Source organism: Pocillopora damicornis, chromosome 8 (genome assembly GCF_964200805.1).
Source record: "Pocillopora damicornis chromosome 8, jaPocDami1.2, whole genome shotgun sequence".
Taxonomy (NCBI): Eukaryota; Metazoa; Cnidaria; class Anthozoa; order Scleractinia; family Pocilloporidae; genus Pocillopora; species Pocillopora damicornis.
The window spans coordinates 13596808-13624803 of record NC_142677.1 but is presented as its reverse complement, the minus strand read 5'-3'; the positions used below and the strand labels follow the sequence as shown (position 1 = coordinate 13624803).

Genomic DNA, 27996 nt, shown 5'->3' with positions numbered 1-27996 from the left:
TTTTCAGTGAATTTTTAAAGAACAATTTTCTTGTAAGTTTCAAGACAATTTGAAGATTCAACATACATACAACGTACTAAAATGCGAAAGTTACACACCACAAAATTGATAAATAGGCCAGAAATGAAATTCTATCTTGTTATTGATTATACGTTGCCTAGCACGTGACTTAAATCTACCCAGGCGGAGATCTAAAATGACGGTGGCAGGCTTGGCTTAGTTATATCACTCAAAACTCGTTCCCGTTTGTCTCATTTGATAAAGAGGGAATCGTTAATGTTTTCATTAAGACAGAATGGCCTTGATTTTCTAATATTTACAACGAAAGACAGTAAATTTCACTTTTCACCCACATTTACTTCCAACCTTTTCTTTTGAACCAGAAACAGAAATGATAGACGTTTAAAACACATGACATCATCCACCTTGTTAAATGTAATAGCATGATCATTTCAATTGTAATGCCTTCTTGTCCCAACGTTACTTTGTTTCTTTGCTACATTAGCGAACACTGAACTACTGCTCGTACTCTAGATGACAATCAACCACAAAATTCCCTAAACCAGATAACATTAAACATAATCTCAAAAATCATGTGTCAATTCACGAGTTTGCTCACAGAGCACTTTGATTTTTATTAGATCAATTGTCAATTACTTTAATTTGTGTGCCTAGTTACGATCGTAGTTACAATGTTTATCTTTTTCCCTATTGGTTTGTAATCGAATATTTTAGCGTCACCACGCGCATATAAAAGCTAAATTAGCGTCCCTATAAGCCACAGTTTCGCAAGATTTTACCTTGAACAGCAATGACTTCGTCTTTCGTTCCAAACCTTTGGCACAAGCGGGACCGATATGTAAGTGATTTTGTTAGTTTTATTTCAATATGTTTAAGTTTAGTTTTTTACCTTGGGCGATAGCGCACATATGTACTGTGTTGTACAACAGTACAACTAATTATCTTGAAATCAAGGAGTATTTTGAAATAACTAGACGATCTTTGAATCTCGAGTAGTTTTAATTTAGCCTTTTATGATTTGTTTATGTTAATTCACGTTAATTGTCGTTATTTTAATCGCGTTATCGACATAGGCACGTAAAGCGTTTCATTCATGCATTCGTTATAATATTATTGCAATTTCAGTTTACGATCGTGATCGTGACCGTGATCTAAATAAACACCGTTGATAGTCATCTTGGTTTTCGTGGTTTCATTACGACCGGTAAAATAGTCCCCACATCAGCGACACTTAGAAAACACGCATAGCGACACCCCTCGAAGTTTCCTCTTTCGTCGCAAGCGTCAAAGGGTCACTCTCTTAATATAATGTCGAATGATTTCCAACTGTGTCCGCTTTGTTTTTCTCGTCCTCGTCGGCGCTGTCACTGCTGCTTTCGCCCTCGTCACCGCTGTCCTGGTCCTCCTCGTCTGAAAAATTGCCTAATCTAACTCCATTAGGCAATTCTTAAACGCTACTAATTTGAAATTTATTTAAAATGTCCTCTGAAAAAAAAAAGCAAATAAGAGCCACTTGAATATGAAGATGCATGCACTAAATGATGACTAAAACTGTCTCGAGTCAAGTTCGAGTCAATTCAAAGCGTTCCCTTTTTTTTACTTTTAGTTTTTTCTCTCTGTTTTGAAGGTTGTCTATTGCCGAGATCTTTTTCTGAGGGACCCGTCTCTTAGGATAAGGACTTGCAAATATTTGTACACAGTGATATTGATACAAAACACAAGATCAAGTTTAGGATATCGATTTTGATTACATTAATTCATTTATTTCTTTTTCTTTTTCAAGCGTGTCCTGCAGGTTGGCATTCTTTCCAAACTTCCTGTTATCACCTTCCCGTAGGCAAAAAGTCCTGGTACAGCGCAAAATTGGAATGTTCCTCAAACAATGGTGCTCAGTTGGTGAAGATTGATTCCTCTGAAGAAAACGACTTTATCAAAACGACATTTTTGGCTGATGGCGCAGGTTACTGGATTGGATTAACAGATGAAGAGACTGAAGGGGTCTGGAAGTGGTTTGACGGAAGCATTCTCGCGGGATTTCAAAAGTGGCACGAATCCCAGCCAAGCGGCAAACCTTTGAAGAATTGTGGTGGAATAAGAATGGGATTGTTTCTGCTAAGGAATTATGATGCACAGTGGCACGATAATGAGTGTGAAGACCGTAGAGGGTACATCTGTGAAAAGTAAAATATGGGGATCGTTTTCATTCTATTTTCTGCAAATTTTCTGGATTTATGTCTCGCTTTTAATAGTCTCTCAGCTATGTATTCGTAATTGTTCGTCCAATTTGTTCTTTCTCTGTTTATTGTTACTTATAAGGGAGCTGACATCAGTTATTACTAATTAGCGAACACTTTAGAGACACTCTAATTAACAACTGACAACATTACGCAAGCTAAGATCTTACACATTGTTTGATGAAGGAGCAAAGGTGAAACGTACTACAAGGTTCCTCGTGTCTGTTATTTCTTTTTCACCTTTTAAACTTTGCTGAAAAACTGTTATTTTTTTGTCTCTATATATCTCTGTTTCTGTTTGAGCTGATGTTCTAGGATCATTATGTGACTGAGTCCATTTCATCGATTGATTTCATCGGTATGATATGTACTAAACATTGAATTATTTTATCTATAGTAAGAGTTTTATAACACTATCACATAGCTTCGGTATGTATGGTGCTTTCCAACTGAGTGTCTGACGCATAAACAATTAAATTTCATCTCAATTCTGGGAAATGTAATTTATCTCATTGTTGTGGGAAACGTTCTCGTTGTTTGTCTTGCTAAAGTAGGTGGTCACTTGCGGATCACTTTTCAAGAATTTTGCTCTCATGCTATACTGAAATAGCGATAATAAGCTTTTCGTTTCTCCAAAACGTATTCGATTTTTCCAGGTGTTATCATAGAGGGTTCTTATAATTTGATCTCATTAACCAATTGTAAGTGAGAACTATTCCATGTTGGTTGCTATCGTATGGCGCCTTGCGTGGCTGCATATTTTTTAGCTCCGTGAAACTCCCCTTTAATAATCGTGCTAATGGCCTACAACCGCCTTACAAGCTTTCGTAAATTCTTTCTAAACAACCTATGGCCTTCTTACCGTGAGAAACGTGCGGGTCGCCTCGTAAGAGAGAGAGAAAGAGTGTCCATGAAACAGATTGCTATTGTTTCAACACGGAAAGTAAGCGGCCGTCCTTGGTTTTCAGCTCCGTTACGCTGCCACAACCCTGCGAACTGTATACAAATTACTCCAGCCCCTACGGATGCGAAAAGGAAGGTTTCACCGACGGCTTATGTACCATCTTTATTTGTCTCGAATGTCATGTCCTTGGCTTCCAAAGTGGATGAACTGCGCCATGTTGTTAAGTATGCTAATTTAGATCTTGTTTATATTACGGAGTCGTGGCTTAAAAGCCGCATTCATGACAATGTGGTTGCGCAGGAGAGCTACAATATCATCCGCAGGGACAGAACAGAGTCAGAACATGGCGGTGTGTGCGTGTATGTCAAGATAAAGTATACAGTTGTAGACGATTTAGAAGACCCTTCTTTCGAGGCGTTATGGATTCAAAGTAGTCCTACTCGTCTCCCATGGGGATACAGCCCTATTCTTCTTGGAGTGTCCTAGCACCCGCCAAGCGCTAATGACTCTGCCTTTTTAGAGTATTTAGAGAGGTGTTTGTCATCTATCGAAACACGGTATTCCAACTGTGGCCTTTGTTTGGTGGGAGACTTTAACAGGCTACAAACCACACGGCTTAAAAACAACTACAATTTAAAGCAAATAGTAAATTTTCCGACACGAGGAGAAAGATCGCTCGACTTAGTTCTCACCAACCTTCAAGACCACTACGAAACCCCAACCCAACGCCCTCCACTTGGCCTTTCGGATCACATGTCTATAGAAGTTCAACCGCAGGCGAGGATAAAGTCCAATAGCTCTACAACCACTATTCAGTCGAGGAATATGCGTCCCAGCAAGCGCCTAACAATGCGCACTTATCTAGAATCAGTGGATTTGGATACTTTACTCAATTCCGCGGACAGTTGTGAAGACAAAACCTCGCTTTTGGGACAAATCATTAAGACTGGTCTTGACCATGTTATGCCTATGCGTACGCGCAAAGTACATTCAACCGAACCACCTTGGATAACATCATCCTTGAAGAACTTGTTACAAAGGCGGCAAAGTGCCTTATCGACTAAACTCGGCCCCTGGTTGTTTCTAATGATGATTAATGACCTGAGTGTGGCGAATACGAACATCTGGAAGTATGCAGATGATACTACCCTCGCTGAGTGTGTGGGAAAGAACGAAACCAGCTCGATGCAGTCGCGCGTTGATGAATTTGTTACAAAGTCTCGTGCTGATGGTTTCCAGTTGAATGAATCGAAGTGCAAGGAACTTAGAATATCATTAATAAAGTCAGAGAATACTCTAGAGCCTGTTACTATCAACAATACGAACATCGAGGTTGTTCCATCCGCTTAATTACTAGGTGTTATGATATCGAATGATTTGAAGTGGAATGTGCACGTAGAAATGATAGGTAAGAAAGCCTTTGCATTTACAGGGTTCTGTGCAAAACTAAGATCCATCCGCATTTTGCAACCAGAGGTGTTCTATTGAGGGCATGGCAAGGGTGATATATCTCGTTTTCTATCTCTTGGAGTCTTCAGTTTATGCATGTAAGAATTTTAATTACATATTTGTCATTTTCCATATTTCTCCTCGTGGGATTTTAGGAGTCTCCTTGATAGGTTAACAATAGTGCATCTTGAGATCAATCAAAATTGTTAGTTTGTGACCAGTAAAATGAAAACTCTTGAGGAAGCAATCGAAAACTTTTCGATCAAAGTGAGGTAAAGGCTGGCTCCGATTTTCTTTTTTTCTCAGAATAACCTTCAAAAAGGTGTTTGAAGTTAGCTAGAAGATAGAAATGTAACGAAAATATGGTTTTAGTGCTAAACAGATGCGGCTGTCAGCAGTCATTTAGGCCTACAGAAAGAGAAACGTTCTGTTTGATTCATTTCCTAATATATCTTATAAATCGAAGGAACTTATCACCGACTTTGCGAAATAAATTGAGGCATATTTTCCAATCTAATTTTTTAATGGTGGAAATGATTTAGTTGTGATGGCACCTCATGCAGCTCAACTCAGCGACCGGTTATGTTATATTCTTAAATAGCTCTCTCCAACGATTGCCGAATCATTCAATTTGGGCCTGAAGCAAAGCACAAGATTCTTAAAAATCATATGATAAGAAACACCAGTGTTCGAAGAAAGTCACGGTGTATGACGCAGTGCTTCCTTGAACCCAACTGTGTGTCCTACAACTATGGTCCATTATACAGTGATGTACCAACATGTGAGCTCAGCAATCGCACCCACCTACAAGTCTCCAGCAGCGACTTCATACAAAAGGAAGAGTACATCTACCAACACATCTTGGTAAGAAACAAAAACTAATCGCAATTATAGAACTTTGGGATCGGAAGTCCAAAACCAAAAGTCAAAGGAATCTTATCGGTATACCAGCCTTAAAGGCAAGAAGTACCTTCAAACACCTTCAAATACCTTCCTCAACCTACATGTATATCTCTTTAATGACAGAGCATGCGCACCGGTTGTTGATGATAAAAACTGTGCAATAATCACGAACCATCTTTCGAGGTGAAAACCTTAACTTTATGTATTATGATTAAATGAACTAGCCTCTTTTCAATGTTTTATTAAGCCTTTGATTACCTTCATAGAATCCCTGTGAAAGCAGCCCGTGTCCAAGCAACACATTATGTCAAGCTGGGTTTACTACTAAAGGATATCGATGTATTTGCCCTAAAGGATTGGAAGGAGGAGCAACTTGTTATCAAGGTATATCTTGGGGTGAATTTAAATTAGTTTTAAAACTCTATCTTTATGGTTTCTCAGAGGCATTAATATTACATTAAGAGTTAGAGGTTTCGTTCGTAAGACCATTCTCATAAAATTAACTAGATGCTGATATCTAGACGATCAAAATCGTGATAGTAAAAGAAAAAAAGAAAGAAAACTGATACTACTAATACTCGATAGTGCTAAATAATTAACAATTGGTTCATACGTCAGCGTGCGTTCATCGAGATATAAATCACGCGGGAAGTTTGGAGAGCACGAAAGATGCGTAAGAGCTATATGAGTTATATGAGTGATTTTAAAATCGAACAAGCGCGCAGTGCGAGTTCCATTTGTAATCACAAGTGTGATTTCAGACCAAAATTGCACGACACAGGGTTCAATAACCACTTTATTACACCCATTCCGAAATCACCCAAATGCAGGAATTTTGGTCAGTTCAATTATTTTTATTGATGCAGTACTGAGCCGGTTTGAAATTAAATTCATCCATTTTTTTTTTGGGGGGGGGGGGGGGAAATAAGAATTTTGGAAACAAAAGTTGCAAAATTTGCCACATGATACTTGTCTTTCATTTTCCTGAAATTTGATTCGTTTCTTTAAACAAGCCTTGAAATCTGATTGGTTGTTTTGTTTTCAGCGTAGCCTCCTCATTGGCTGGGGAAAAAGATGCGATTTCAAGCGAAAAATGGTGCGATTCGTGAATAAATCGCACCAATTAGAGCCAATCAGATTACAGGGAGCACCAGTGATTTCAAAACGGGTGAAATAAACAAAAGTGTTTCACAAAATCATGCGACATGTTTGCGTTATATGATAGAACGTGCTCAACTTAAAACTCATACATTATTATTCTTTTAATGTACTTTTTCTCCGAGTTAACGACCCCTTGGCTAAATTAATATACTAACAAAAAAGTAAAAATTAAAAAAAAGTGTATCGTAATAACTCGATTGCATCCTGTGATGGTTTTCAAATGTGGATAAAATAATCACAAGTGAGGCTTTTATATCTTAAACTAATTGACAATGATATCCTAAATTTAACTATTACTTTCTCTCTCCATAGGATGTTGACGAATGCTCGATGGCTTCCCACGACTGTTCTTCTAACGCCAATTGTTCAAATTCTGCGGGATCATTCCAGTGCAATTGCCAATCTGGATATACTGGAGATGGTAGAGCATGTCAAGGTAAGTGCAAACTGGTCCTTCCGCTCAGGCAAATGGACTGTTACCCAAGTCAAATGCACAATGCCATTAGCACACATTTTGAAAAATGTTGAAACAAACTGATTAATCATGACCTTGGAAGAGACAACGACAGAGACAGACAGATCCACAGATATATGTATGTTAATAGGAACTGGAAGAATAAAAGCCAGACAGGGAGACAGGAAGAAAATAGGACTCAAAGGAACATAACGTCTGATTTTGAGAGTTATTTTCATATCTGTTTTTGATTAATCTTCAATTGAATTTTTTCGATTTTTGTAAGATGTTGACGAATGCATTATGGCTTCTCACGACTGTTCTCCTGACGCTGATAGTTCAAATTCTGTGGGATCATTCCAGTGCGCGTGTAGAACAGGATATACTGGTGATGGCAAAACATGTCAAGGTAAGAGCAGTCTAGTTCATGCAGCTTACAAATGGAGCGATAGCCGAGTGGAGCAAACACAGTCAAAAAACAGAACGGTTGAAAAATGAATAGACGGACTGACTTATCGTGGAATTGGCAGCGAGACCGACAGAGAGACAGATGAACGTGTGCAAAAACTAACAAACGTCTGGACGACCAAGTGGACCGTAGCCTATTCAAAGATATCACGGGTACACCAGTTGAAAAATATCGGATCAAACTGATTGATAGTCCTATTAACAACGAGACAGACAGATGGGCAGAAAGACAGTCAGGATGGCTGAAGTTAGCCACCGAAAGAGCAGAAATCATATTCTAAGTGTTGTTTTCTTACTTTGATTGATTTACTTTAAACTGAATTACTTTTTCGATCCCTGATTGTTCGAATGACGTGGGGTCATTTCAGTGTGCGTGCAGACCAGGATATACTGGTGATGGTAAAAATGTCAAACTAACATTAACATAAGCAGACCGGTTGAAAAATATTCAGACTGACTAATTTATGATGAAATTGACACAAGGCTGACAGAATGGGCTGAAAGAATCCACAAAAGAGAAGCCAAATCAGATTGTAAAAGTTTTTCTTGTATCTTTAATTGACTTAATTTTTAATTGGATGTTTTTTTTTTTCAATCTCCATAAGATAATGACGCATGCACGATGAACACTCACAATTGTTCTTCTAACGCCGATTGTTCAAATATTATGGGATCGTCGAAATTACTGGGTGTGTATTTTCAAGACAACCTCAAGTGGAACACTCACGTTACTGAGATGATTAAAAAGGCCGCTAAACGCCTTTACTTTTTAACTCAGTTAAAGCGAGCTAAGGTACCATCACCAGAATTAGTGAATTTTTATGTTGCTTGCATTCAATCCGTCTTACTTTATGGATGTCAGGTCTACCATTATAGTCTCCCCGATTATTTGAGCTTAAGTTTAGAGCGGGTCCAAAAGAGAGCCTTGAAAATTATATACGGTTATGATAATCATTATAGAGAAGTGCTTCAGATGGCAGAGCTGAAAACCCTAAGGGATCGGAGGGAAGACCTTTGCTTAAAATTCTTTAACAACATCGTCTCCAATCCCTTGGATTGTTTGTACCACTTACTGCCTTTCGACAACCGAGATCAACTTAGGGAGTTACGACGACGCAGACCATTTAGAGTTTCCTTTAAAACAAATCGGTTCAGAGATACTTTCATTCCAGCAAGCGCAAGACATTTTAATTGACATCTATTACAATTGTATATGGGCCCATATGTAAATTAGTTCCCTTTTAGGTTTGATTTTATTGTATAGTTCTATTATATAATTTGTACACCTTTGTAATTCAGCTTCCAGCTGCTATTAAGGTATTATTAATAAACGTCTATCTATCTATCTATCTATCCGTTTCAGTGCGCCTGCAAATCTGGATATACTGGTGATGGTAAAGCATGTCAAGGTAATAGAAATGCAGTTTAATTCTCCCACCCCAGTCATGGGCCGTTAGCCAAATCCAATATGCAATAAGACAAGCCGATCAGTTGATGAAGTAATGTTCAGACACATGGCATGACAGTGAGAAAGAGAAGAAGCGAATGTAATTTAAAATTAACCAAAGAGAAACTGACAGAAGAATAGTCTGGTAGGCGTAAAAAGGGCCGCGAGAACCCTTCAAACGGGCACACAATCTGATGATATGAATGAATGTTTAATCATCTTCAGGTCTTAAATTTCTTTTACATTTGGACGAATGTGCAACAGCTAATCACAGCTGCTCCACCCACGCCCACTGTTCCAATGTCATTGGATCATTTCAGTGCACATGTTAAACATGTCAAGGTACGCGTAGGCCAGACTACACTTGGTGTTGTAGTTAAAACAAGCCATATTCAAAATTGATATCCATTAATTGCTCTGTCTTCATTTAAACTTCCTACCGGTGTTTATTGGCTCGATATTGATGGTTCCCATGATAACGCGTTCAAAGCTTACCGCGAGATGGAGACCGATGGAGGAGGCTGGACTTTAGTTTGGAGTTACACCTTTACTAACTATCAAAGCTTTTCAACACCCTCCAACGCAATCACACCCTGACCAACTTGGGACGTCAAAAATCCCGATAAAGTCGATGTTCCAACATCTAATACTACACCTTTAAACGAAACGGACTTCAATGCAATTGAATTCTCCAAATGGGAAATCATTGGGGACAAGGTATTAATCAAAAGCAACATCAACAACTGGATTATTTGTTCAGGAACAGGAAGTTTACCTCAGTGGCAATATGGTTCCGCTAACTGTATAATTGCCAAACACATTACTGAAAATTGTCTACTGGGAAAAGCACCCGCATATTTTGGCCGAAATTACCATCGTGGACCAGCCTATAAACTTAAAGGTGGTGATTATCATTATTATTACTTTAATGGCTGCACAGGAGAGGATTTTCCAGCGCATGACCCCTGTGGGTCATACTCTGACCAAGAGTTGAAGAATATACAAAATCCACATGGAAATATTTTTATTCGATGACTCCCCACTACTTGGCCAACATGAAAGATCACGATAAGACTCTAAATGACAAGAATAACTTGGTAACTGAACTTTAAAGCGTCAAATACAGTGGGTAAGCCCTTGCCTATCAGCAAGGATCTTACATTGACACCATGGCTATATCTGTCTCATTTTTTATTATGAAGTTCAGGGCGTTGGTGTTCCTAAATACATAGGTACTGGCATCGAAGTCGACTTGGGCGGAACACATCGAACATGTGTAAATGAAAATATTTCCCACCGCTTTTGCGGGTTATCACTGTACATGTCTATAGCATGTCATTTTATCACTTTTTATTACCCGAAATCATGCACGTATGGGTGTGGGTGTGTATGGGTGTGTGGCAAAGACAATCCTTTTGTAGGGAACTCAAAGCTTTCATTTGATACGTTCTCTTGAGATGAAGGCTTCTTCGATCTTGCTCTTTACGTATACAAAAAAAAAACACTTATACCCACAATTGGGAACACAGAGAAGAGCTCGGACTCTGGTGTCTTAAAATTGCGTGTGATATGCAAGATCACACAACCAGACCATTATAGAATGGCAAAATTTTGTATTTGAGTCCAAAGAACTCCAGGCGTTTTCTTATTCTTTTTAATCAGTAGTGGTGTTAGACGCATTTTTGTTGGTAAAGCACTCAGATTGAAAGATCAAAAGTATTACTGGACTAGTAGGGAGATACGTTACCCCAGTGCGGACAACACTAAAAGTTCAGTGCGTTTAAAATTTGAACTCAACACTTTTATGACAGGATTGGTGAAATATTTCACTTAATTATGTGCAAAATAGCACATGAGATTGTTTCATTCGCGTTCGCGCAAACTATTTCCACTTGCTAGGGTTTTTTTGTGTTTGATTTTCCGTAGTTCTATAGTCATTTTTCATCATGCAAGTATGCCAGTTTAAAGAGTTTCTGCGAAAGTTTATACATAAGAATGTGCAGCGTTGTTTTGTTGTTTGTAGCAGGTGTTCTTGTGAACCAAACATCTACGAAGTATCAGAGTCTTAAGATTTTAAGAAATTGCCACTTCTATAAACTCGGTACTTCCATTAATAAGAACTGATATAATGTAATGCTGTTTAGTGATTAGCAATAAAATTAGAACTCTGTCAGAGGGGCACACTTACAATGCAAAGATACTGTTGTGGATTTGTCGAATAATTTTTACACTAAAAGAAATGACAGTTTTAAAATTTAGCTGGTGTTCTGCCTTTTCCAGCATTGCGCAAAAAATAGAGCCTTCTTGGAAGAAGCTTGGATGAGGTCTTTAAATGGTTGTACCATTCACATGTATAAATGGCATGGGTGATTTGCGGGAAATTAAGCATTAGCCTAGAGCGCATGCATCTTTCGAAGATGTCTCAAGCAAATGCTACGGAGGCAATTTATAGAACGTGCTTAACTCTGGCATGTTTTAAATTTCATATTCTTTTTTTATTAGGTTATTCTTTTCGCATACTGTTCAAAAGTATTTCAATAAATTTCTTTTCCGTTTAACAAAGCATCTATTGTAAAAAAAATTACGACCTCAATAACCTTTCGTTTAGTAATTTCGCTTGGCATGTTATAGAGAATAAAGCAAGGGCGCGCGTAGTTATGAAATCTCTTCTCGAGCGTTCAACTCGATAGCTCACGAATGAGCGCAGCGAACGAGTGAGATGTTGAATTTTCGAGATGTCTCGTTGAGCACGGCTAAACTTTGTTTAAATAGCTGACCTTTCATGTTTTAGAAAATTAAACCTTGTAGTTACCTGAGGCTAAGCCAGTAACAACATCTTCAAAGAATCCCCACTGATTCAGTAAAAAAGTTGTTCGTTTTAACATCACTTATGTTAACAGTTAGCTAGTTTTGTCTGACTCGGAATATTGTAATTAAATCCGCCAAGATCTATTCGTTATTTTGATAAATTTGTCCCATGTTTCTATTTCTAATAGACATGTAGTTTTCTTTTTTCTGTCCACGACATAAATGGGTCATGTCATTGCAAAACAAAGTAACAAAGCGGATTCAGATTTTAGAATGTGTTACTCAATGAGCCTAAAAAATTGTTCTCAGTGAAAAATGTTAAGAGAAATCACATGGAAAACGGTACTTGTTTTCTTATGTTTTCAAGCACAAACTGGTGATTCTCAACTGTAATTGATCGTGTCACAGTGTGACTAATATACTTTTGGACATTAATTAGATAACAAAGGATCTCCATCTTCAAGAAAAACAGGCCTTGCTGACTTTTTACATAATTGCTATTTCGGAGTATGTCCCGAGATGAATATTGATAGGTGATATTAGTAATCTGCAAAGCGCACTGTTTGACGTTGTAGCGACTTTTTTCTTAATCTTTGTCAGGGGCTACCTCTCAAAGCTTTGCAAATAAGAGTTAGTTATTCAAAGCTGAAATATATTAAGACGATATTGTTTCCTGTTTTTACCTTTCGCAGTAGTTCAATTTCGAAAACACGGGTAATGTCACGAGAATCTGAAGTAATTAAAAGATAAATTATTCATTTGTATATAGTTTACATCGCCTTTTGTTTGTTGTGATTCTTTGTTTTTTTTTTTGTTTGTTTTTATGTCACCGTTTGCAAACTCTCAACGATCAAGATGGTAAATTATACATTCAGTTTATCTTCATCATTTGCTACAGAAGTATGATGAGACTGTGCAAAAAAGACAAAGAAAATGTTAACGGTTTATTTATTCGTAGCTCACTGATATTAGCTGACTCACGAATTTAAAACAACAACAAAAAACATGGTACCAAAGGGAATTGAAACAAATCTAATTACAACTTTGCATGTTTAAATTATTCCGACAGCACCCTAAGACATTTGCAAACACAATCCTTTGAAAAAGTTAAAAAGTTTTAATAATGGAGCAAAATATGTCGAGGAAAAAAGCTTCTTTTTAGATACTTTTTCCCTCAATAGTGTCGATTTCCAACGTTTATTTAAAAGCTTACGCTGATTTTCTTTTTCTTCTTAATCAACAAAGTTAGACTGCAGAATTTTCAATTATAAAAACTGATGGCATCTGCTATATATTTGTTTTTCTTTTTTTTGTTTTGTTGTGTTTCTTTTTTTGTTTTGCTGTTTTCTTTTTTTGTTGTTATTATGGTCTTCAAACATGAAGCATCATGCCCATACTTCTGATATCCTTTTATATTTCTCTATTTTCCCTTTATTTTTTTGTCTTACATTTGTTTTACATTCGACTTTTTATTATTCTCTCCTCGAACACTGAAAAATTTAACTACAAAGAAGATTGGTGATATTGAAAGTTGGCTAAGAAAACATGCTCCTCTATTCTTACCACTTTCAATACATTATTTTCCATGCAATTTCTTTTAGAATGTTGTAGAACTCCATCATTTGGTGGTCATAATCATTTCCCACGGAGATGGCTAATAACAAGACTATTATCAATCATATTCTTAGTTGGCTGATACGTCAGTTGTAGGACATTAGTCAACAACAAGTCCCGTTTCTGTCATTGTAGTGTAATCAATCGTCTAACCCGCAGATGACTAATAACAGGACTGTCCGTAATCGCATCCTGAAGTGAATGCACTTAGGACAACAAGTTCTTTTCCCTTGCAGTGTGAAAATGGGCTGTAATGAAAGTCATAGTGCAATTCCTCGTTTGGCAACCATCTTCCTTTGGGCTGCGTCGGTCACTTTCCCTTGCTTTGTAAATGGAGGTAAGTGGTTCCGAAAAATTATTTATGACTTAGCCGTTTTGAAAAAACATTTATTACGTTAAAAGCATAAAATACATTCACCTAGAACTGAAAAAAGACAGGGCAAGTAAAACGGCTATTAGCTAAGAAAAGTTCATTAGCCCAAGAGCTTTGTGTTTCTTTTCCTTATGTAAACTGGAACGTTTTTATTCCCTACTGGTTTCCTTTTGATCATATTTTCACTGTAGAGACTAAATGAGTTTTATCTCTCGATGAAATTTATGAGTTATTCTTTTGACTGCTTTATTTTTGTTCCAAACGAAAACAAAAATCGAGCCGTGGAAATAGAATATAGACGATTTTCATCTCTTTCGTTTATATGCTGTTTGCATTAACAGCCTCTTTATGACTGTGACAAGATCCTCGTTTACACACAGCTATTTTTTTAATTAAAAATCGACGAAGATAGAGTTTACCGTATCCTGCTGAACAAGATCACGTTTCTATAATCACTTGTGAATTTCAACCTCGTGTTTATTATTGCAGCATATCATATCTTCCCGCAAGTTAGAATTAAGAATTAAGAATGACAACAAAAACAAGAAAATCAAGTTTTGCTCCAAGAAAATGCTCAACTCTTCGCCAGTCTCTTGTTTCTAAAGGGAAAAAGTGTGTCGTGACAATTCGATTGCATTCTGTGATAGTTTTCAAATGTGGATGAAATTAGCCCAAGTGAGGCTTCTATCTCTTTAAGTAATTGACAATGATGACTGGATATCATGGTAACTTTATTTTACGCTTTTTTTCATTAGTTTCCTTTCGAAATCTTGAAACTAATCTGTCCGGCGTTGCTCAATTTGCAATTTGGGTCCTGAATGGCGGGTGGCTTGAATCAGTGAATGATTTATAAAAATTTTACAAGACGGCAAAATCCTCTCTGACTGACCCATATTTTTTTCACACACAAACATATATATGTATATATTTTAATCTGAGCTCAAAAGTAACATAATGGAAACCATAAATATTTTATGGGGCAATAACTTGTTTGGCAATAGTAGTTTTGAATTTGAGGTAATTTTCTCGCGAGTATCACTTTATTCGCTTAAAAACTGATATTTGCTTGACTTTTCCTTGAGGTCTCAAACAACCCTCAAAAAACTTATAATCCTTCAAACATTTTCGTTCGCCTTTTTCGAGCGGCCTTTGCGTCAAAAAATACACGGCTAATGACCGTTTCCGTGGAAACGGATCGTATGGCAAAATACGGACCAAGTAAGAACCAATCAGTATCCTCGAATTACCTCTGGAATACCTTGTAAGGAATGTCTTCTTCGCACATAAAGGCACTGAAGTAACTTTCGTCTTTTTAGATGGATGTCGAATAATTCAGTTCAAGGAGCAAAAACAAAATGTGGCTCTAGCAAACCACGTTATCCGAAGTGAACAAGTATTTGACAGAGACATTTGTGAGTTGAAGTGTTACCAGGAACCAAATTGCGTGTCTTACAATTATGGGCCATCAGGAGATGGAAAATTTGTCTGTGAACTAAGCAACAAGACCCACTTGCAAGTCCCTTCCGACGACCTTCAGATGAAAGATGACTTTATCTACAGACAAATTACCGATGTAAGTATACCTAACAGGGTGAATTGGTATTATCAACTGAGTTGATAACGTAAATTGGTCACCGTAAAGAGTTTAAAAGCTGACGTTTCGAGCGTTGGCCCTTCGTCAGAGCGAGTGGAGGAATTGTGGGTTATGTGTGGGTTTACGGTGGCTAAGCTATTGGTGGGAATATTGTGACGAGAAAACACGAATAAATAAGTCGAATGAAAAGCGCTCGTTCATACCGTGGGGATTAAGAGTTCCGATTTGAAAGATAAATTTTTGTTCTAGAGTTTTGCGGCGTACCGAACTGCCTAGATATGAGGAAAGGCTGTTAACTTTCATATGCCGCTGAGAATGATTAGGGAGATTGAAGTGTCTAGCGACTGGTTTGGATGCATCCTGGTCATTTCTTTCTACGTCGTGAAGGTGTTCTAAGAATCCGTTACCTTGTCTTCTCCCTGTTACACCAATATATAACTTTTTGCCTTAAGTGCAAGTTATGCAGTAAATGACATTGGCTGAGGTGCACGTAAAGTGATCAATGATCTTGATGGATTGGTTCCCGACATTTTCTCTACGTTATGAATGAGAGGACAAGTTTCGCATCGTGAGCGAGCACATTTGAAAGTTCCTGGTTGGTCATTGCTTTGAAATGAACTTCTGACAAAAAAGTTGCCTACATTTTTGTCACGTTTGAATGAAATAGATAGAGGTTGCGAAAAGATATATCAGTCTCTGAATCGTTTTGGAGTAATTTAAGTAAGTAAGTTTTTAAAAAATAAATACACGAAGTTCTAGGTGAGTGGTGATGGTGAGATTTTTTGCAGTGACCGGCACTTATTGTTTAGCTATAAGTTTGTTAATTGTGTTTTTGACAATGTTTTGGTTGATGATACTTTAATCTCCCTAATCATTTTAAGCAGCATATGGCAGCTTGCAGCCTTTCCCTACATGTAGGCAGTAACCCTGTTATACTCTCCCACCGATGAAGCTCCACAGTTTTGTTGTGGAGCCGGGTAGCAAGGAAAAAATATTGTGACAGTTTTCGACTTCATTGTTGACAGCCTCCTATTACCACCCATTACCCACGCGGAACTTATCGATGGCCTTTTATTAACAATACTCAATAATACGTCATTAATCGATATCTTGGCTGAAAAGGGACATCAAGAGCGTCACACTAACACCCAAAATCCAGTCAGATCTCAAGCCAGGTCTTCGAGAATGATTTAGTGCTATTGTAGATTTAGGGAAAATCACGTTATTTTATGTCAACTCATAGAACGCTTGCCAGAGCAACCCTTGTAAGAATAACTCGACATGTCAAGCAGGATTTGGAGTGTATGGATACCGATGCATTTTTCCAGAGGTTAACTGTGGGGAAAGTTGTGAATCAGGTAGCATGTTCCACATACACATGCAGTTTCATTGCTGTCTCTTTTCATTTTCTTCTTTATGCTTGACGCACAGAAAAAGAATACCTCCACAACACATTTTCTTATTGAATTATTTTTCTTTTTAAGATGTTGACGAATGTGCAATGAACACTCACAACTGTTCTGCTAACGCCGATTGTTCAAATGCTATGGAACCATTTCAGTGCACGTGTAAATCTGGCTATTCTGGTGATGGAAGTACATGTCTAGGTTAGTGCAGTGATGTACACATGGATCGATAGCCGAGCCAAATAAAGAGTGAGACAAGCAGTCTGTTAGACAAACATTTATGCATACTAATATACTGTGGATTGATAGCGGAGCATATGTTCGGTTGGACAGATGAAAGAATGTGGGTAATGGAGGACAGAAAGAGTGACATGAGGACCAGACAGATAGCTAGACTAACAGCAGGACTGTACAAAGCCGAAAACAGGACACCAAATCAGATTCTTTTAGTTGTTTTCAAATTGGTTATTGGTTTACCTTTAATTTCATTATTTTTTCTGATCTCTGTAAGATGTTGATGAATGCACGATTGCAACCCACTACTGCTCATCTAATGCCGATTGCTCAAATGCTGTGGGATCATTTCAGTGCACGTGCGAATCTGTATACACTGGTGATGGTAAAACATGTGAAGGTAACCGTAGTCTACTTTTTCCAGCCTATAGCCGAGTCAAATAAATACTGAGACAGCGAGACCGATTGAAAAATATTCAGGCAGCTTTATTGATCGTGGTAATGACAGTGAGGTAAACAGACGGATGGAAAGATAGGTATGCATAAAAAGGAACAGACACACAGACAAGAAGGCACAGAAAAGGGTTAAAGAAGCCACAAAAAGGAAGAAAAACCAGATTCTTTGTGTTGTTTCCATATCGATAACTGATTTACCTTCAATTTATTTTTTAATATATATTTAAGATGTTGACGAATGTGGATTAGATGGACAGGAAGAAAAACAGACAGACAAAGGGATTGAAAGAAGTTTCCAAATCAGATTAAAAGATTTTTTTATATCTTTAATTTATTTATTTATTTATTTATCCTCAATTTGACTTTTCTTTTCTCCCTCCTTAAGATGTTGACGAATGCACGATGGCTTCTCACGACTGTTCCTCTAACGCCAATTGTTCAAATTCTGTGGGATCATTCCAGTGCACGTGTAGAACAGGATATACTGGTGATGGTAAAACATGTCAAGGTAAGAGCAGTCTAGTTCATGCAGCTTACAAATGGAGCGATAGCCGAGTGGAGCAAACACATTTAGTCAAACAGGAGGGTTGAAAAATTTATGGACGGACTGACTTACCTGTACGATCAGATGGACCGTAGCCTATTTAAAGATGGGCAAACAGACAGACAGGAGGGCTGAAATCATATTCTAAGTGTTTTTTTCTTACTTTAATCGATTTATCTTAAACTGAATTTTTTTTTGCGATTACTGGAAGACGTTGACGAATACACGATCGCCTCTTACGACTGTTCTCCTATTCAGACAGACCAATCAATACAATACAATATTTATACAATACAATATTTATACAATACAATATTTATTTGCCATATACGACATTTACACATGGAAAAAAAAATGAAGAAAATTGATGACAGAAAATAAATGGCGAGAAAACCTGAAAGAAACCACGAGGCTTATAACAAGTCAGGCTTTCTCAATTAAAATAACTAATCTTATATTAGAATTACAATATGGACTTCTGGTAATTAACTTTGACCGCGCACACGTACACACACACACGCACACACATATTACGTAAGTTAGTTAAGAATTACTGCCTTACAGAAGCTAATACTTTCACCAATCAGTGGTGAAATTGACACAAGGCTGACAGAATGGGCTGAAAGAATCCACAAAAGAGAGGCCAACTCAGATTGTAACAGTTTTTCTTGTATCTTTAATTGATTTAATTTTCAATTGGATTTCTTTTCAATCTCCATAAGATAATGACGAATGCACGATGAACACTCACGATTGTTCTTCTAACGCCGATTGCTCAAATGTTATGGGATCGTTTCAGTGCGCCTGCAAATCTGGATATACCGGTGATGGTAAAGCATGTCAAGGTAATAGAAATGCAGTTTAATTCTCCCACCCGAATAATAGGCTGTTAGCCGAATCCAGTAAGCAATAAGAGAAGCCGATCAGTTGACGAAGTAATGTTCAGACAGATGGCTTGATCCTACAATTGACAGCGAGAAAGACAGAGAAATGAATGTATATAGAAACAGAAACAGACATAAGGATGGTCTGATAGGCAGAAAAAAGGGCCACGAGAACCCTTCAAACGGGCACGCAACCTGATTATATGAATAGTTTCCATATTTTTTTTTTTAATCACAAATGTTTGATCATCTTAAAGTCTCAAATTTCTTTTAGATTTGGACGAATGTGCAACAGCCAATCACAGCTGCTCTACCCACGCCCACTGTTCCAATGTCATTGGATCATTTCAGTGTACATGTAATGATGGATATAGCGGCGATGGTAAAACATGTCAAGGTACGCGTAGGCCAGACTACACTTGGTGTTATAGGTTACATTTAAAACAAGCCACGTTCGAAATTTATTTCCATTAGTTGCTAAAATGACTTGCTTTGACTTCCAGCTTTTGGCTCAGCTAAAGAAGTACCTTTTTCTTCTTGCAAGTCTCTGTCTTCATTTAACCTTCCTACCGGTGTTTATTGGCTCGATATTGATGGGGGGTCCCATGATAACGCGTTCAAAGCCTACTGCGAGATGGAAACCGATGGAGGAGGCTGGACTTTAGTTTGGAGTTACACCTTTACTAACTATCAAAGCTTTTCGACACCCTCCAACGCAATCACACCCCGACCAACTTGGGACGTCCAAAATTCCGATGACGTCAACGTTCCAACATCTAATACTCCACCTTTAAACGAAACGGACTTCAATGCAATTGAATTCTCCAAATGGGCAACCATTGGGGACAAGGTATTAATCAAAAGCAACATCAACAATTGGATTATTTGTTCAGGAACAGGAAGTTTACCTCAGTGGCAATATGGTTCCGTTAACTGCATAATTGTCAAAAATATCACTGAACATTGTCTAGGGGGAAAAGCGCCCGCATATTTTGGCCGAAATTATCAATGCGGACCAGCCTATAAACTTAAAGGTGGTGATTATCATTATTATTACTTTGATGGTTGCACAGGAGAGGATTTTCCAGCTCATGACCCCTGTGGGTCATACTCTGACAAAGAGTTGAAGAATATACAAAATCCACATGGAAATATTTTTATTCGATGACTCCCCACTACTTAGCCAACATAAAAGATCCTGACAATGCTCTAAATGACAAGAATAGCTTGGTAGCTGAACTTTAAGGAGTCGAATACAGTCGGTGAGTTCTTGCTTATCAGCAGGGATCTTACACTGCCAAACGCTATTTCTGTCTCATTTTTCGATCATGAAGTTCAGGACGTTGGTCATTTTAAGTGTAAGGCTACAGTTAAAGTTGCCTTCGAAGTTGACTTGGGCGGAATATGTGTAAATAAAGATTTCCTACCGCTTTTGCCAGTACACACTATACATCTCCATAGCAATCTCATTTTCTCACTCTCTAATTACCCCGACATCATGTGTGCTTGTGTGTGTGGCAAAGACAATCTTTAAGTAACAAACTAAAAGCCTTCATTTGATTCGTTCTCTTGAGATGAAGGCTTCTTTAAACTTGCTCTTTACTTAGAAAGTTCTTAAAAGACATTTATAGCCATAATGGGGGACACAGAAGACCTTGGACTCTGGCGTCTTAAAAGTGTATGAGGCATTCAAGATCACACTTCCAGGTCGTTGTAGAATGGCAAAATTTTTATTTGAGTCTAAAGAACTCCAAGTGTTTTTTTCTTCTTTTGATAAGTAGCGGTGTTAGATGCATTTGTGGTTGGTAAAACACTCAGATTGAAATATCAGAAGTATTACTAGACTGGTAGGTAGATACGCTACCCCGGTATGGACAATACTAAAATTCAAGTGCGATTAAAATTTGAACTCAACACTTTTATGACAGGATTTGTGAAATATCTCACTTAATTATATGCAAAATAATACATGAAATTGTTTCATTCGCGTTCAAGCAAACTTTTTCACTTACTACGGCATTTTTGCGGTTGATTTTCCATAGCTCTATCATCACTTTTCATCATGCAAGTAAGCAAGTTTAAAGAGTTTCTGCGCAAGTTTATACATACCAATATGCAGCGTTGTTTTATGGTTTATGGCAGGTGTTCTTGTGAACCAAACATTTACAAAGTATGAAAGCCTTAAGATTTTTAAGAAATTGCTATCTCCATAAACTCGGTACTTCCATTAATAAGAACTGATAGAATGTGAATGACTTGCGCTCACTTATGAAGCTGAAATGTTTAGTGATTAGCAATAAAAAAATAACTCTTTATGAGGGGCACAGTTATACTGCAAAGATACTGCTGTGGACTTGTCTGACTAATAATTTTTAAACTTCAAAATATGACAATTTTAAAGTTTAGTTAGTGTTTCGCCTTCTCCAGCATGCTATTCTGTGCAAAACATAGAGCCGCCTGGCTTGGAGGAGGTCTTTAAATGGTTGTACCATTCGCATGTGTAATTGGCAGGTGTAATTTGCGGGCAAGGGTTAGTCTCGCGCGGATCTTTTGAAGTTCTCACAACTTAAATGCTACGAAGGCAACTTATAGAACGTGTTTACCTCTGGCATGTTTTAAATTTCATATTCTTTTTTTATTAGGTTATTCTTTTCGCATACTGCTCAAAAGTATTTCTATAAACGTACTTTCCGTTTAACAAAGCGGGCATCTGTTATTGTGAAAAAGTCACGACCTCAATAACCCTTCGTTTAAATGGTCAGAATTCAATAATCATAGCCTTTTTATACTAAGAGCTCTCGTGATTAGGAACAAATACCCTTATCGCAGCCAGTAAACATTTAGTAATTTCGCTTGGTATGTGATAAATAGAGAATGATACATGAGCGCAAATAGATATGGAATTTTTCTTCGAGTATTCAACTTGATAACTCACGAATGGAGAAGTCGAGTTGTCTTGATGTCGAGTAGAGCACGGCTTAACTTTGTTTAAATATTCGGCCCAAGGTTTTAGAAAATCAAAACTTATAATTACCTTTACAACTAGCTATTGAGGGTATCGTGTTTCAGCAATACTCTCTCTACAGCTAGTTGTAAGCGAAGCTGGAAACAATTTTCCACAGAGCAGACTAAATTAAGGGGCTTTGTGAATGAAATCAAGTCTCACCCTCAAACTTCACCCTCTTCGGAAAAACATGAATCTAAGGACTGCAAACCTTTTTGAGAAACTATTTTTTGTTTTTATTTGTATTATTTTTCTAACTTACTTTTCATTTCTTGAATCTTTGTTTGCTATTTGTTTTTTCATCGGATTGTTCAGAATTCTTACAACCATCCTACTGGGACAACTAATTGCAAACGCCAAGAAGAGAAAACAGGTCAATCCCCACAATTTGTTCTTCTCTCGCCGACAGAACACATTGTGCTCCTCTTGACACCGACTCGAGTTTATTATCCCTGCTAGCCTCCGGCAATTTCTTTGTTTTGTTTCTTTTTCGTTATTGTCCCGAAATTTCTTCATTTAATTATGTTAATCATTTCCCATCATTTACCATGTCAGGTGGTGGTTAACAATCAGTGGCAACTTCGCTCTCCTTGTTGTGTTAAGATGGGCTGTGAGGAAAGAAATGTCACAATTCCCTGTTTTAAAACTATTTGTTTAAATCCTGTATGGCTCATCCTTCTTTTTTTAGCACATGGAGGTAAGTTTTCCACAAAATGTCCGTTAATTAATCGTTGTGAGGTGCAAGTAGATTAACCTTGGATTTACATTCAACGCTGGCGATGGTAAAGAAACACAGAAAAAAGATCTGCCCCTCTTCGCATTTGATGTTTATTCATAACTCATTCTCAACTCTCAGAGTGGTGAATCAGTCAGTTATTTTAGGGATGTGTAACAAAAGAAAGGAAATCGGGAAAGAATTTAGGAAAAAGCCTCTGAAGGAAGTGCTTAGCCTACATTATTGGAGATTTCTTATTTGTTTTTTTAACACTATGATTTTCCTCTTTTTGTGCGCCTCTCGTGTTTCATGGTATGGAATTAATCCTCGCTATTTTTAATTGAAAGCAAGACTAATGAAAGATAGAAAGTAACTGTTGTTCCATTCATGAGACTCAACTATCCTGCTTTACAACTTTGGCAACCTTTTGTCATTTGGCTATCGAGCTCATGTTTCTAGATACACCATCCCGATTATTCCCGCATTGTGAGCCTCACAAAAGAAAAATGATTTCAATTAACACTTGAACAAAGTTGGCTGACATGCAAATTTTGGATATTCTATTGATTTTATTTTTATATACGTCATTTATGGTTCGGATCCTGGAAGGATCGCAAAGAAATTTCAGTATGCACAACTTCACCCCCAACAAACAACTGTCTAACATGCACTCAACAGACGCAAATGTATTGAATCTAGCTTTATCTGAGTTCATTACAATCGTTCCCAGAAATCATCAATATTTCATCTGTTAATTAGGTCTTGAATTTTTCAGCAAATTGTCGTGAATAGTCATCTAATTCCCTTTGAAGACTATCATCTGGTCGATTATTGCTAGGGTCTCAAACCGTTTTAAAAATTTGTCCCATAATTAACATCGCAAAAGGGTTAATCTTTGATACATTGATAATCAACCGGACCCTAATCAGCTCATAGATTTCAAAAGAATATTAAATTTTCCGTTTGAATTATGGGACACTGCTGTGCAAGAAGATGCTTAACCTAGCTACATCCAAACGATCACGTAAACCTCAGCGGATATAGGCTTATTCTTGACTAAACAATGTTTGTTCCTTCTAGATGGATGTCGCATGATTCAGTTCAGAGAACAAAAACAAAATGTGGCTCTAACGAACCATATCATAAAAAGTGAACAGGTATTTGACAGAGATACCTGCGAACTGAAATGCTACCAGGATCCAAATTGCGTTTCCTACAACTATGGGCCATCAGCAGATGGAAACCTACTCTGTGAACTAAGCGATAAGACCCATTCACAAGTCCCTGCCAATGACTTAAAGGCAAAAGAAGATTATATCTACTGTCTAATCACAGCTGTAAGTAATGTTAAAGTCTTTCCTATTGACTCCATTGTAAGGAAGTAGGTATCCGCTTATCTCCATTCACAAACGAGTCAGGGCTTGTAGCAGCATATTCTAAAAATTTCATGCTACCAATTTATGGTTAGATGTTTACCTAACCGAAGTTTCTTCCGAATATTTGGCTGCTTCAAATTATACCCCACAATCCGGAGTAGCATAGACATTCGAGAACAGTCTGTTCTTATCGTAGATATATAATCTCGTGTTAACTTCTAGAACGCTTGCCAAAGCAGTCCATGTAAACTTAACTCGACATGTCAAGCAGGATTTGGGGCTCATGGATACCGATGCATTTGTCCAGAGGGTTATCATGGGGAAACTTGTGAATTAGGTGAGATAATCAACATACACATGCATTTCAGTTGCTTTCGCTCTTTATTATTTCGTTACACTTGACATAAGACAAAAATTTTCTTTGAAAATAACTATTTAATTAAATAATTCTTGTCGAGATGTTAACGAATGCGCGGTGGCTACTCACGACTGTTCTCCGAACGCTGATTGTTCAAATGTTATGGGATCATTTCACTGCAATTGCAAATCTAGATATAGTGGTGATGGTAAAACTTGTCAAGGTACGTGTGGTCCAGTTTTCAAGTATTGCAAAATGTTGCATTCATAAAGCAAATTCTTCAAACATCTATCACTCACTGTACTTACGTGATTTAACTTCCAGCTTTTGGCTCCACTAAGGAACTCGCTGTTTCCTCTTGCAAGTCTCTATCTTCATTCAACTTTCCCAGTGGTGTCTATTGGCTCGATCTAGATAGCGGGTCCCGAGACAACTCTTTCAAAGCTTACTGCGAGATGGAAACTGATGGAGGAAACTGGACATTGGTTTGGAGTTACACCTTTACTAACTACTCAAATTTTCAAGCAAGCTCTAATGCAATAACACCCCGACCCAGTTGGCATGTCTTCATACCAAGTCGCGTAGACGTCACCATATCTAAAAACCCACCCTTGAGTGAAACGGACTTCAATGCGTTCGAATTTTCTAAATGGAAAATTTTTGGAGAGGAAATTTTGGTCAAAAGCAACATCAACAATTGGATCATTTGCTCATCTGGAGACGGAAATCTAGCCAAGTGGTCGGACGGGCCTGTAAATTGTAAAATCATCAAGAGCATCACTGATCATTGCCCAGATGGGCCGCCACCCACACATTTTTTACGATATTTTGGCAGATACTGTGGACCAAGTTTTTTTAGTGATTCTTTTCATTATTACTTTGATGGCTGCACAAGGTATAACTGGCCAACGCATGACCCCTGCGGGCAAAACTCTGACAGAGGATTGAAGAATATACAAAATCCACACGGAAATGTATTTATTCGCTGATTCTTTGATACTCTTCAGATCACTTTCGCATCAGCCTTACACTGGATGAGGTTGTGCTTATCAGCAGTGATCACAAACTGCTTGCTACAGTACCAGTTTTAGATGAAGTAGTTTAAGGCGTTCATCATTTTATAGGTGTTATAATCTTCCATTCTTTAATAACACTGATATTAGGTTAGAAGACGGGTTAAAACTCCTAGAAAGACTTCCGAAAAAATGGTGGACCACCCTTGTTTCACGTCGTCCACCGTGTCCATCGTGTCCTTTACATTTACATCTAAAATTATCTTCTCAGCACGCAATGCAAGACACAAGGAGGACCTGAGACTCCCAGAGGTGTAGCTTGGGAGGGAGGGGTCCTGTGGTGGTCGTGAACTCCCTCCTTTTAAGCCTTTTTTTATGTCACATGCATTAGGTAAAACATGGCGTAAAGGTCGACATGACAATCTGGTGAGTACCCTCTGTTTGACACGATGTGATCCTCCCCTCCCACCTTTGAAAAATCCTGAGTATACCCCTGGATTTCCCCTTGTGTTGCAAAGACTAAAAGTAAGCAAAGGCCACACCACCAGGCTTATAAAGTCTATGTATTAATAAATAGGATCTTCACTGTTTCTTATTTAGTTTATTTTTCTTTTATTATCAGCATCCATGTAAGACAAATTTCTTTCTTGTATCCTTTTTTGTTGTTTCTTTCATCATCATCATCGTTACAACTAATATAATAATAATAAGTATTACCATTATGATTACGTGATGTACAAACGATAGCATCCTGAGTTTTGAAACTATCTTTTATATCTTCTTTCATAAGAACATGCCTTCAAGAGGTTGACATTTTGTTCATATAGTAACATTTACTTCTTGTCGGTCAAATTTTAAAACCAAAGGTTCTTGCATAAAACGCGAGATACAGTAGTCTAAAAGAAAAAACATTAAATCGTTCCCGCAGGCAAGAAAAATTGAACTATTGGAGGATTAGAGTGAAACCTTAGTCTAATCATTACGAAACAACACAGAACACTGTTTTGAACCATGTTCGAGCACTGCTGCTTCGTGATTCCACAACATTTTGACCGCTGTGATAAGAACAATGTTGTCGATAAGAGCACAGAACAAGTTAAACCAATGTCAATTTGTTAAATAGAACTTAAGCACTGCCATTACCAATTTGTAAGCATTTTAATGTATGATAAGGATAATAAGAGATGAAATGCAGTGTGTTATTAGTTACGTTGTGTATAGGACCTGTTTTATAATGTTGGCAGAATATCTCTATAAAATGCAAAAATATGTAAGGAAATGAAGAACGTTTCACCATAGAGGTTCAATTTTTCAATCAAGTTTTCATTTATCTATAAACGTGATAATTAATTATATATCCGTGATGATAACTGCTCTGCTACCGTTAACAGTTTCCAGCACTAGCAAATGCCAAACACGTCTCTCAAATATGGGCTTAACGAATGTACAGATTCCAACTTCCTATTCATTTAAGAGAGAATTATCTTCGCATTTCGTTAATTTCTATGAAGTTTTACTAATAATTGCTGTATTTTGCGATTTCTGTTATTTGTTTATTTTATTAATAACATGTGTAAAAATTATCTATGTATTTGTTCCGTAATCGTTTTCTTTTAAGTAGGTGTATATATGTAAATAATTCAGTTGAATACAGCAAGGCCTCTTTCCTGACTAATAAACATATTTTCAATCCTTAAATGGTGCTAGTTTAGCTTTATAAATATTTTCAGTAACCAGCAGCTGTATGTATTGTCAATTCATTTACTGTTTGATTAGTTACTTTAAAGTACAAATTAACCTTGCTGTTGTTGCTGTTACATTTAGGTTGACACTTTTGAGCCAGGTGGCCATTACCGGCATTCGCATCAGTGCATTCGCTCTGAAGAAAGACTAACGCTCGAAACGTCAGCTTAGAAACTCTTTATGGTGGCCAATTTTCATTATCAAACAAGCAAATAAGTCCAAACTTATCTTAATATACTCCCCACTGACACAGCACCACAGTTTCTTTACAAACGTACTCCCTTTTACTACTACCACTGCTTATCCTGGTTCCCGTAAGCTAAGCAACTAGGGGCATTCAAACTCTTCAGTCGTAATTAATCGCCTGTCAATTCCCCAAGTTTCTTTGACTGTTTGCTGGTACTCATTTACACTCCTACGTGAAGGGGGACACTGTGAGACCAAAATGCCTCGTTCGAGACCAAGTCACAATGACTCGACTAGCTAAAATGGACATTTCAACCAGTCTTCAACATGTACCTAGTCAATTGTACTTACCCTCAAATAGATGCAAGATACAGTACAGCTACCTCAAGTACCAACCTGAAATTGCACAGTCTATCGCTGGGAGATAATATCTGAAAAACACACTAAATGCTATTTCATTATTAGGTTTTTTTTTCTTCAATCGATTCCAACTGCTTCTCTGTCGCTGAGATAAGAGCCCTCATATAAGAGACAAACACGAAGCGGTTCCTCCTAACCGGTAATTCTCTTTAAACTGCTTTGCCAAGATGCATGCAGTAACCTTCAAGTTTAAAATTTCCTGCATTCAACAAACTATTCCAAGGTAA

The 27996-nt window shown here is 37.6% G+C and overlaps 4 protein-coding genes and 1 pseudogene across 6 annotated transcripts; all 5 read left to right on the top strand.

The window, feature by feature from the left end:
• Window positions 1-1329: 1329 nt before the first annotated feature.
• On the top strand, window positions 1330-2205 carry LOC149041471 (perlucin-like protein). Its single transcript, XM_089180871.1, has 2 exons — window positions 1330-1429; window positions 1805-2205. Exons 1-2 carry the CDS (start codon window positions 1330-1332, stop codon window positions 2203-2205), a joined length of 501 nt encoding a protein of 166 aa, XP_089036997.1.
• A 1171-nt stretch (window positions 2206-3376) lies between these two features.
• On the top strand, window positions 3377-6025 carry LOC149041470 (uncharacterized). The gene is made up of 3 exons (XM_089214164.1): window positions 3377-4567; window positions 5210-5472; window positions 5778-6025. Exons 1-3 carry the CDS (start codon window positions 4522-4524, stop codon window positions 5970-5972), a joined length of 504 nt encoding a protein of 167 aa, XP_089070290.1. The 5' UTR covers window positions 3377-4521; the 3' UTR covers window positions 5973-6025.
• A 310-nt stretch (window positions 6026-6335) lies between these two features.
• On the top strand, window positions 6336-12007 carry LOC149041469 (uncharacterized; annotated as a pseudogene). The gene is made up of 5 exons (XR_016179323.1): window positions 6336-6349; window positions 6985-7108; window positions 7413-7535; window positions 9267-9383; window positions 9471-12007. The product of XR_016179323.1 is annotated as an uncharacterized LOC149041469 (transcript).
• Window positions 12008-12368: 361 nt separating this feature from the next.
• On the top strand, window positions 12369-21290 carry LOC149041468 (uncharacterized). The gene is made up of 9 exons (XM_089214122.1): window positions 12369-13800; window positions 15153-15409; window positions 16674-16788; window positions 16915-17037; window positions 17348-17470; window positions 17912-18034; window positions 18793-18915; window positions 19229-19351; window positions 19458-21290. Exons 1-9 carry the CDS (start codon window positions 13665-13667, stop codon window positions 20120-20122), a joined length of 1788 nt encoding a protein of 595 aa, XP_089070248.1. The 5' UTR covers window positions 12369-13664; the 3' UTR covers window positions 20123-21290.
• An 822-nt stretch (window positions 21291-22112) lies between these two features.
• LOC113679799 (uncharacterized) lies at window positions 22113-27439 on the top strand. 2 transcript variants are annotated; one of them, XM_027196771.2, is made up of 5 exons: window positions 22113-22655; window positions 23754-24010; window positions 24272-24386; window positions 24508-24630; window positions 24732-27438. In XM_027196771.2, the coding sequence occupies exons 1-5, from the start codon at window positions 22481-22483 to the stop codon at window positions 25394-25396; spliced, it is 1335 nt and encodes a 444-aa protein (XP_027052572.2). In that variant the 5' UTR covers window positions 22113-22480; the 3' UTR covers window positions 25397-27438. The 2 variants fall into 2 exon arrangements, with proteins under 2 accessions (XP_027052572.2, XP_089070253.1); XM_089214127.1 differs by lacking the exon at window positions 24508-24630 and having other exon boundaries at window positions 24732-27439.
• Window positions 27440-27996: the final 557 nt, after the last annotated feature.